Genomic DNA, 12,302 nt, shown 5'->3' on the forward strand with positions numbered 1-12,302 from the left:
CCTAAATCTTTTTATGAAACACCAATCATTAAAATAAACAAAATATAATAATTTTTAGTATATTCGCTATGTAATCAAGGTTTACTAGGCATTTGTTTAAAGGGCATTATTAAACTATGTACACGATAAATTAAAATTTTGTTAAATAAGCTTACAACGTCTTTTAGAAACATTGTCGTCTGTAATTATAATAAATTAATTTAGGTAAAAATCTTTGTTGTTCCATTACATAAGCATATAGAAATAAATATACATAAATATTCTAGATTATGTTTAGAAAGCTTATTACATTTTCTGTAAGGACAAATAAAATTTTTGATATACTAGCCATCAATATGTACCTACATAATGGAGTAAAATTTCTTGAAATGCCGCCAAAAGAGTGCTCACGGCTCTCTAAAAATAACTTGTGTTTGGTTTAGTTTCGCGCCTTCGCAGCAGCACATTGCTGATATTGTAATCGGTATTCTTTAAAATATCATCAAAATGAGTGCCGAAGCAGCTTCTTTACCGTGTCCAATATGTTTACATACTGGAGTGTTCAAAACTGCACAAGCCTTAAAAGACAGATTGATATACGTTTCAACAAACAACATATCTTGTCCAATATGTCAAGAAGAAATAATTGGGCTGGATAAACTTACAATACATCTTTTTACGCATGTTCAGATGTTGACGCCAATAGAATTGTCGGAAATGAATTGTACAAATTCTAAAATAAAATCGGAATCGAAACACGTGAATCAAACACCACCTGCAACGCAGAAGAAAACAAGAACAGCGGCAGCTAAAAATAAAGCGACGACTACTTCAGCTCCAGTAAAATTCGTTAAAATATATCCAAAATTACCTGTGATTGCTTTGAATACCGTACCTATTATAGACATACCCGCTGACCGATATATACAAACTACTAAACCAATATACATACCAACAGTGAAGGCGGAAACAACGCTTGTACAAGCTGAAAACAAGTGTAATGTTTGCGGAATACATTTTATTGATTCTGATATCTTAAAAATGCATAAATGTATATTACATAACGTGGATGATAAATCTGATAACAATTTCACGAGATTTAATTGTCACTTGTGCCCCAAAAATTTTAAAATGCGAGGATCTCTAATGGTACACTTAAGAGTAGCCCATTATGGTTTTTCTTCTCATTCTTCAGAGATTACAAAGAGCAGTGAACAACAAAATGAGAAAATAAATTTAGAAGAGAAGTCTATTGCCGTAGAAAAGAGTGACGGTAAACAATGGCAGTGCGATGTCTGTCGCAAAAGTTTTACGACCAAGTATTTTTTAAAAAAACATAAACGACTTCATACAGGTTAAACATATTGGTGTTCATTTGAGGTAATACTACTAACGTGTCATATATTAGGTCATTTTTAACTCGAACAGGCTAAGCATATACTACAAGAGCATACTTACCTTTAACCAAGGCCATTAATTATAGTGCTTCATGGCTTTGCTTAGAATATATCTCCACCCAAAACATGATATTTCTATATAATATATAAAAATTACCATCTTATTTTCCCTACATCCCTAAACGACGAGGAGAATATACGGATAAAAGTGCTAATGAATAAGTTTAGCCATAATATTGGAAATACCATCACGAAAAACAATATGATATATCGCCTGGCATCTATACATTTAAAATAAAACATTTAGATCAAACTTTCTACAGACAGCTTTTTTGATGAGAAATAATATTATTTTTAATTATTTTTTTTTCATTTTATTTTCAGGTGAAACACCGTATGCGTGTTCACAATGTAATAAGACGTTTACCTTTCAACAATCTTATCATAAACATCTCCTGTATCATAACGATGAAAAACCTCACATATGTAATTATTGCGGGCGCGCTTTCAAAGAATTATCAACTTTGCATAATCATCAGCGAATACACACCGGGGAAAAGCCGTTTTCCTGCGAAACTTGTGGTAAGTATGAATTATTTGTTATAATTACCGTAACAATTCTTCATACATTTATTCCACATTTAAAAATATTAACGAGTAATTAAACAAAAGTGACAAAAGAATCTTCTTTTAGTCGACTTTAATTCTTTATTATAATTTTTTATTTATAGGAAAATGTTTTCGCCAGCGAGTTTCATATTTAGTACATCGAAGGATACATACTGGAGTAATGCCATATAAATGCACAGCTTGTGAGAAAAGTTTTCGATACAAAGTAAGAAATTATACAAAATAACTATTCTTTTTATTGTTTACTAGAGGCCATTTCTTTTTCTCTTGCCATGTCTGCCTTTGATTATTGTAAAATTATAATTAAGTAATAATACGGTAATACCCATAAATCGCTCAGTTCAAATATTACTTTTCATCAAATGGGTTGCAAGAGCACGGTGGAATATCATAGTGCCAAATACCAAAGTTACTCGTTTTATTTTTAAAACCCACGTAGTCTGATTAAGGGAATTCTCAATTTATCAATGTCAAAATGTATTTTTAATTTAAACGAAATATTAACACATGATTTTATTAATTTTTCTTTATTTATTCTAGGTGTCCCAACGGACTCATAAATGTCAAGCTCAACCACCAGGCACTGTTGTTAGACAGTCTGGTGATCTAGTTGAAAAACTTAAAAAGAAACATAACGGGTCAGATACTTCTGTTCCCGGGAGCGAAGAACGTTATAACAATAATATAAATTACGTCGAAGTTTCTGAAGCAAATGCGGAACTTGTTCGAAGTGGAGCTAAATTATCTTTAGAAGATATGGAATCTGATAATTTCTCTATAATAGCTGAAGCCTTCAACAATACTACACAAAATCAAAATTTATTAACCGGTGGTTCAGACACGGGATTAGTAACAGATAACAAATCAACAGAATGTAAAGACTATGAGATATTCGGATCAAATATTGACGATCTAATCGATTCTTTGCCGATCAACGAGAAAAGTGTTCCATCACCTTCTGAAATATTAAAAAACTTATGTTTAACAAATGATGACAACTACATCGGTACTCATTAATAACTTATTTAATAAAATAAACATGGTTCTGATATGTAGTTTGAGTTAATGCCCGCCAGTAATAAATTAATTAAAATCGTCTGGGACATTTGCATTGACAACAAGAGCTTTACAGTCTTTTTAATGGTTTAAAGGGTAGCAGACAATAATATATTGAAATATCTTTTAACCTCGTCGGAAGTTAACAAATATTTAACATTAATATTGGCCCTGAATAAGAAAGACGTATGCTTACTCACGATTAATGAGTGGGAATATTTTTACTCGGGCTATCATAAAGGCCTTTAACTCAATTCAAAAACCTACAGTTTTTCGGGAGATATCTTGCAAAATAATTGTTTTTCCTACTGTGCTATTCCATTAATTAAATCTTAAATAAGAGACAACCCAAAGAACGTTGAAAAAACTTCAACCAAAACTTTTTAAAACGAGCCGGGATAAATTTATTAATGTTTTCTAAAATTAAAGAGAAATAGGGAGAAGGGACTAAAAATGAATAAAAGAAGTTAAGAATAAAACAGATAAGAAAATTGTTGAAAATTTTTAAGCATAGAAGCAGAAATTTTTGCTCTAAAAAACACTGCTGAAAAAAAATGATGATGCAAAGGATTTCAAAACGAAATTGTTTTTAAATTATTAGTCTAATGAGAGTTACAGCGTTTTTGTTCAATTAAATGTTTCATAAATTTATTACTATATATACAGGACATCAATAAAATGTGTATTTTGTATTATTGTTCGTTATAATTATTAACCGATATTTTAATCCTATCTATTATTTATATTAATTTGAATCGATATTTTGGATGAATTAATTATATTATAAAATCTTATTTAATTAAGAATAATTATCTTAACTTGTACTAATAATACAGTTCTAATAACTATTATTACCAAAAATACTTTTGGATTTTTTATGTTAATGTTAAAGTATTAAAATAAAACCGACACTTAAAAATCAATACCGGTTTTGTGAAGTTACCGTACTAACATACAACAGAACTGCACTATTCCGTTGGTGAGAATGAGAAAAAAATACGCGTTGGTATCAGCCAGCTGTTTTTGTTCTGAGTGTTTGAAAATTATTGAAAATTTTAATGGGTCAAAATTAAAGAGTGTCATTTCATTTTGAAACAGTGACGCTATGTGAACTGCAAGTGAATGTAATTATACCGTGGAAAATTCTTACCGAGTAAAGTATTAATCGATCTGAGACTGCCGTTCATTACGACAAATACTTTTTAGTTTTATTACGTCGTATTTCTGAAACATGATGTGTTTAATAAACTAAGGTGGCTACACCCGTTTCATTACGATTCGAACTTCAGCAAACTATTTTTCCGTGGGTAAGTGATTTACATTATAAATTGCGCTTAATTTAATTTTCTATTCAAGGATTCTTTGTCTTATAAAATTTCAGAGGACATTCTGTGATTTGGTAAGACTAATCATCTTGTTTTCCTTCGAGGTCTGTATTAGCATATGAATTAATATATTCAACTACAAACTATAAAAATAGAAGAGAAGTTTATATTTCAAGCTATATATGTATGTAAAAAAAAGTACTATGTACATTAAAAAAATATTGTAGAAAAAAATTGGTCTTGAGTAATATGATTAAATAAAATTAACTCTACTTTAAAATCTGATTTTGTACTAATTAGATAATTATTTTATTATTGTTTGTTAAAAAAACAAAATTACTATGCCTAATCTTGAACTAAACAATGAAATTTTCAAAACTTAATTTAATTTTTTTAATATCTACCTTCCAAAATTGATTTTAATATTTCACCTGTTGAAATGTTATTATTAATTACTCGTGATTAAAACAGGTTAGAGATTTGTAGAAAATAAAGAAAGCAACTGGCACAATTCAGTGGATTGACATGTTGTATTAGCATTGGGCAGATCAGATAGCACACAAAGTGATGGCCTCCAAAGCCTTAAGCTTCTGGGGTACAGACCATGGTCCGACAAGCTCAGTAGCACTTGTAAGGTGGATAGACAATCTTGTTTGGTTTATCAGAAAGCACTGAGTGCAGGCTGCTTCCATCCAATCCTGAAAGTCGATGGTGTAAGTGCATGTTCATAAGAGAACATCCTCCGACAAAAATGATGATCAAAATAGTAGAGAAATTTGTAAAACTATGACTGGTGAAATATAAAATCTTAAAATAGATTTCCGTAAACTTAATGTTATTTAGTAGTGTTCAGACCTTGTATTGATTAGCTTAACCAAATTAATAGTAAAAGAAAACAAATATATGATAAAAAGGGACCTTCTATGTAACTATACAATGAACATGGTAATACTAATTGCCCCACTCATTCCAGTGAATGACTATAATCTTGCATCTTCTTATATCCTCTTGCAATCTTGTGTGCAGCATAAAAGGCTCACCCTTTTAAGGAATTTTACATATAAGACTATTTGTTAAGATTTGTCACATTACATATAAAAGTACAGAAGTAATAGGATGGTAGATATTTTTACATTTTTAATAGCAAAATTTACAATAATGCTATCTTAAAATCTTTTTTTCTTATTGAAACAACCTACATTAAAATTTTAATGATCATTGTCTTAACATCATTTAAAAAAAATTATAATTATGAACAAATTTATTAATAGCAAATATCAAAAATAACTCTAAATGGGCTATTGAGGCATATTTCTTACCTTATATATGAATGTCAGATTCAAAATTAATTTAGATAATAAAAGAATTAAATACAGTAAAAAATATGGTAATTTTATAAATAACCTACATATACAGAGTGAATGAATTGTACCCAAGACATTTTAAAAAATGTGTTGAACCACAAACAAACTGATTTGGTTTAATATTTTTAACAAGGTTTTTACATTAACACAAAAATTTATAATTATACAATAGAACATGACTTAATTTTAAACAACATTTAGTTTCTTGAAAATAAAAATGTATTTTTTTAAACATTTCCATTAATTTTAAAATGTTCTCTGTTCTGTATGAATTATTTTCAGTGCATAAACCATTTCATTTTCTAATAATGTAAGGATTCACGTGTCCTAACTTCATGAATAAATAGAAGTCCGAAAGTTGGTTTTTCGATTCAAGTTTTTGATTATTATGTATTTAAACACCTTAGATAATCTGTAGCTGGTGTATGAATCACGTATTTTTGCCGAGTGAGCAAATTATTTTATGAATTGTTGTTCATTGTTCCTTTAAATGGCGCTCACAGATGCCTGGAATTATACGGCGACGTTGTCAACGCGATAACATATCGCAACCTGAGAGGCCATTTTGTTTTGACTAAGTTATGTTGTGTTAAAGGAATACAGTATTATAATTGGTATTTTAATTTAATTAGTTTAATGTGTTTGTGGTTGGGGATATTGAACAGCTGTATCTGCGGGGGAGAAACAGTCGCTTTCACCCCGCTTACCGGTGCGGAATTGTTTCGCAATCATTAGTGACCGTAGTACAGATTTGTTTAGGTAAATTTTTAATTTTTTTTTTTTTTTATTTTCATTTCATAATACGTGCATTTTCTCAATTTTAACAGAAAGGAGCAGCTTTGGAGTGTATATTTATAGATTTTAAATTATGTAGTGTATTTTTGTAGATTTAAAGCAATTTCAATTTGGAGTATATTTTCCTACTATCGACTGCATATGGCTGCTAAATTCTGAATCAAAATATAAATTATTTTGAGTAACCCTCGTTTGTTGAGTACAATTTTTTGATAGCTGTCGCATTTTAGATAGGTTCGCGTATTCAAATTATTGTCATGTTACCACAAAAAAAATCGAAATAAGTTTATGTACGGAATAAAAAATTCTACTTTAAATTACGATTATGGCAAATGGATATGACTAAGGGAAATGAATTTATCCACAGGGATGTTATTTTTTTAAACATTGTGTTTTGAATAAAGACATATCCTTCCTCGTAAGACAGATAATCCTGCTATGACTAATTGTTTCATAATTCGCAGTAAATCTATTATTAAATAACATTTTTTGTACAAGTAATCGATTATATTTCCAAAAACAACATTTAATAACAATGGAATTTTAATATTACTAGAACTGACCTTATGCACTATCCTATTATAGCGAAATAGTGCGCAGATTCTGAAAAAGTCGCAGAAATGCCGTATTTCTTACTACATTTTGTTTTGTTTGTGAGCAGCAATGATAGCGGTGTCTTATTATAATAAAAACAAAAAGTAGGTGACAGTTGAGAAATGTAATTCAAGACGTACGATTGTAAGCTTACTATTGGGCTAGCGACTTTGGCTTAATTAATCTTATATTACACTGTAGTTAATATGTTTCATGCTTTGTTTTCAATTCAAGTTTCTTAAGTTACTCATTTGTTAAATTTGAAGTTTTCTCTTTTTAAATAATAGAGCGGGTAAAAGAGGTTAACCATCTCCAGTTTCTTGTTCGTTCAAATAGAAGCGGATAGTTCATTTAACAATGAAAGCATAGTGACGTAAAATCTTTATGCATTATTAAATATTTTTTTTTAATAATTAAAAACACTGTAGCCGATGCTAATGTCATTAATTATAATCACATAAAGTCTATCGAGAAGACACGGTTGTGCATATTTAATTGTAATTAAGTTTGCATAAATCAAATTTATATTATTTTATATCATTATTAATCGAAAATTTATAATGATAAACCAGGATCTTATTACTTTGTTGCAATTACTTTTACGTATATCGACACAGTAGTAATCATTTAATTTATCATAATTTTGGTTTCACTTTTCCTATTTGTTTTATGTACGTGACAAGTCTATTCTGCAAAATTCTGAAACAGTAGACACAGAGAAAACATTCTTGTCGTGACAAAGAAATGTAATAATAATAATTTTGTTTCCATAACAATAGATTTGCACAGTCAGATTTAATGAAATGAATGACTAATCTAAGCACTGCTTGCCTCCCCAGAGTAAATCACGTCGAAGTAATATATTAAACGGATGTGCTGTACTAAACAATACTAAAGGTGTCAGCGGTAATAAAATCTTTCTCGTTGAAAAGGTGAAATCGTTTTTGAAGAAATAGTTTCTTTTATACGTTGTCATCTGTTCGAATATTTGAAGGTCGTGGTTGATTTTTTGTTATGAACAAAGAGAGAGTCTGTCTTTGTTGAATTGGCATGGGTACAAGGTGGCAGTGGCGGCAGGGCCGCGTCCGTATCGATCCGACGTGCAGCGGCGCCCGGGAGCGCCCGACACCTCTCGTTTTCTACCTTCTCTGCGTACAACGTTCGTATATATTATCATCAAAACAATATGAATCTGGTTGACCAAATATATATAATAATTTAATATTTAGTAGACTAATCAATTCTCGAATGTTACTTCGAAAATGTCAGTTGAGTGACTAGTCACATATTTTAAATTTATAAATTGTTTGTTGCTGATGTCCTTTGTATTTACTTATTTACTAAAAAAATATTACTGTTGTAATAAAGAATAGAAAAGCAAACATAGTTGAATTTTGCATACGAGCAATTACAATCGAATTTTTTTTTCCTAACATTACCTAAAATTATTTACATACGGACGTAAATAAAATAAATATTATATACTGAGCTGAATATGAGATCCGGTACTGCCTTCGTGTATAGCACCTGTCTGAGAATCACAGATAAAAAGATCGTATCTTTTGTATTCCTCGCGACCCCGCAACTTATGTGATATTTTGTATTATGTTACAAGTACAAAAAAATGATTGTCCCGTCTTACAGCGCTATATATGCAGCATGATGAGTCATTTTTTATTGTGGATATTTATTGAAAAAAATATATTTAACTACCTGCTTACTTTCATAACACATAATTTTGATAATCGTATTTTTTGAAATTAACTATTTTTATTAAAAAAAGATATATGAGAATAAAATTATTAAACTCTGCACTTATCAATTCCGGTTAAACGAAAATATACACGCAAACCTTTTTTTAATTAGTTTAACAAATTTCGTTTTTTTTTTTATCTTTTGTCATATGAATACTCCACGTATAGACTTGCTAAGAGATGATATAATATGTCTGTGACATTCATACAGTTGTAGTGACACGGATCAGCATACAAGTAAAACTAGAACAGAAAGTCTATAATTTAAAAGTCCCTTTAAATTAAAATTTAAAGAATACAAGCCTATTGCAAGGTGGTTTATAATGTTTTACTATCAGTCTATACATGCTTTATATCGAAAGCTATTGAAAAGTCTATTAAGAAAATGTTTCCTTTGAAAACATAACTTCATTAATATAGTGAATTTTATGCCAAAGTATATGTGTAGTCCAGACTTTACAAGGTTTTATAGTACGAGATCGTGCGCTAGACTAGATGGTACGTTTCATTAGTCAAGTAATTTCATTGGCTACGGCGCACTCGGAGACGGTATGGGTACACGGTGGTGATACTCGGACTTGTTAATAATATTAACTTGCTGCCGCGACAAACTTCACACAGTCAAAAATAATTGACCTATCGTAATGCAATAGAAAAAATAACTAAGTGGAGTGTACTTCATAGTTTTCACTTTATTTATTGATTTGTCTTAATAATAAAAGATTTGGCTTACAAAAATAAGGTTTATATTTCATTGTAACTTCAAAACTTCAGTAATGTGATAAATTGATTGTAATGCTTTATGATAGACCATGTTTTTAGTTAGATGGCATCCTGGCGTCTTTATTTGGTTTTGATTGACGTCAAATGCTTGGCAGCTAGAAGCAGGTGTTTTTATTTACTGGTAGCTTATGTCTCATCGTTTGTATGGCAAAGAGATTTTTTTCAATACTTTTCACTAATTTTTTTTCCATTAGTTCCTTCCTGTTACTATAGATTAATAGTTACTGATCAAGCTCAGAGGTTTTTGGGCCACGAATCGTATTGCTAAATGAATTGCATGTGACGGCCCTCATAATCTTACGACCCATTCTGCGGTTCAAGCTTGGTTTTTGTAGAAGTTTAGGCTAAGTACACTTAGTGCTATTCGCGAAGTGTGCACACCCCACCAAACAATCTTATAATACGTCGCAAACAGCATTAGTCATTAAGAATACAATGGGATACAGGCCTTACTTCGAAGATGGTACGAAATCCACCAGACAGGCGTGGTGCGGAGGATTAGTATAGTTGATATGTCCTAGGATTCGCTCTTCCGATTTTCTCACGTTGTTTTCTTATCACCACTTCTGATCTATTCTATATTATTAATTAATATAAAATGCGTGTCTTAGTTCCTAACCGGCGACGTGTGTTTCTAAGCCCCAGTGTTTAAACCCTTGATACAACAAAGTATACATTTCAATCGTGCTTGTTGTACAAACCTGATAATATTGTTGTTATCTTGGTCTTTTATAGCGCAACAATCACTATAATTAGTTTATTATCTTTTGAGGTTTCTAACAGTGCACACCATAGTTCAGTACAGGCAAATCTGACATTGAACAAATTCATTACGTAAATGTACCTGTATCTGGGACAGCAATACATTTACTTGGAAGCATTTTTGAATGCGAAAAATATGCTTTAGAAATGTTTGCCTTGAATAAATTTATACAAAACTATTTTTTGTAAACATTTTTGACATCTATAGAAATTAGAGAAATTTTAAATATCTATTAAAATTTTCTTAAGCTTTTCGATTTTTTGACGGATAATTAGTAATAAAGGATGAATTAAGAATAAAATTTGCAAGTAAGTGAATATATTCCTATTTAATCTTTTAATAACATAATCGCACTTATTACGGCTAAAAAGACATGGTAACACTGCATGCATTATCAATAATATTGGGCAATGTTAACGCTAAAACGATGCCCAAGCTAACAATGTGTGTTTGGTGTCAAGATCTGAATAATCTGCAATGATTAGCATTGCAGAAAACCTCGTAAATTATTTTGTGTTGAGAAACCGACCGTCCTTGTATCGCGGCTACGGTTGTTCATATGTTTTTAAGAAAACGTAGAACAGACTTTTTGACAAATGTAAATTATAAATTCTATATTATTCTTTTTCTATTTTTTCTACTTCTATATTATTTCTTAAATTAATATAGTCTAAAAACGAATTTTTTTAATAATATCATTTATTGTGCACAAGCATGGATTGAAAAAATTAGGAAGGTATAAGTCAGAAGTACCTAGATTTTTTCTCATAGACCGCTTTTAAAATTTAGCTCGTTAAGATGGACACCATGCTGCTTCATTTTTACCACATTCACAATACTCGACAAAAATGTAAAGAAGATTTAACTATGGAACTTTGCGTTGCGTACTCTTGTACGAATATGGAACATGCAAGCTTAGCTTAAAATATAACTTGCCTAATTTATTGCAGTCAAGCCAACGTTTTAGTTCTTCATCGTCTACAGATATGAAGATCAATTTTCGAGAACCCGTCGATTCTCTCTTGGAACCCGGGGGTCTACTCCTACCACTTTGAAAACTAATGGTCTGAACGGAGACATTGTAGACGGTAAAAATTAGCTTAACATAATTTTTTTAGTTCCGACTGCTTAATGTTTAATATCTTCATTTGTAAGATACATTATACAGAGAGAATTATTTGTGATCGCCCAGCAGTAGAGGACTGCAAATTACGATTGAAGGTGGCAAATTCGATACCCGGGACACAAGTTTTTTTTTTAATCCATTCTGTACATTAATTATGTAGTATTACCACTGCTCACAAACAAAGTTTCCAGAGGATAGGCAGCATTGTTCTCAACTTGCCAAGAATTGCGATTATGATATATCTCCCATAGATAGAGAGGGCATATGTTCTGCAGTGGGCATCTATGGCCTGACGACGACAAGAAAACTACTTATTAGGTTTGTAAGAAAATCTAATAATATCCTGAATTTTTTACAGGTTTTATATCTTTCTATACTCGATGTAATGTTGTCTAAGTCTTTTTGCACTGAAGATTGAGTCCGTCTTGTAACACCTCGACGGAAACGACATGACGAACTCTTTCAATGCTATCTTGTCTTTTTTCTTCAGGGCAGTAGCAATTGAAAGTCCGGTTATAGACTTAAATTTATCACCATTAAGTAGGTAATCGACCGCGTGGTATTTTACTGTCTGCTTACTATACGTTGGCCGTAGCTCTTTTATTCTTATTCTTATTGTTGAATTTTTCATAAAAAGGTTACGTATAGTGAACTACCACCGAGCTCAGTGTATTGAATGGTGTTAAATATTTTTTTGAAAATATTCAGGTAAATGCCTCGATGTCTTTCTTCATCT

General features: G+C 30.8%; 2 protein-coding genes across 2 annotated transcripts in view; both read left to right on the forward strand.

Moving 5' to 3' along the window:
* The first annotated feature begins 391 nt into the window (after nt 1-391).
* LOC137929892 (zinc finger protein ZFP2) lies at nt 392-3,023 on the forward strand. Its single transcript, XM_068773020.1, has 4 exons — nt 392-1,333; nt 1,761-1,958; nt 2,108-2,211; nt 2,547-3,023. Exons 1-4 carry the CDS (start codon nt 487-489, stop codon nt 3,021-3,023), a joined length of 1,626 nt encoding a protein of 541 aa, XP_068629121.1. The 5' UTR covers nt 392-486.
* A 1,028-nt stretch (nt 3,024-4,051) lies between these two features.
* Nucleotides 4,052-12,302, forward strand: part of ctrip (E3 ubiquitin-protein ligase ctrip) — a 50,351-nt gene continuing 42,100 nt past the window's right edge. Inside the window, exon 1 of the mRNA XM_068772733.1 lies at nt 4,052-4,369. The gene's annotated coding sequence lies outside the window, so the exon portion shown is untranslated. The remainder of the gene's footprint in view (nt 4,370-12,302) is intronic.

This window comes from Battus philenor, unplaced genomic scaffold, assembly GCF_028537555.1.
Source record: "Battus philenor isolate CCGP_79_NKW_IND1 unplaced genomic scaffold, ilBatPhil1.0.hap1 SCAF_5, whole genome shotgun sequence".
Lineage (NCBI taxonomy): Eukaryota > Metazoa > Arthropoda > Insecta > Lepidoptera > Papilionidae > Battus > Battus philenor.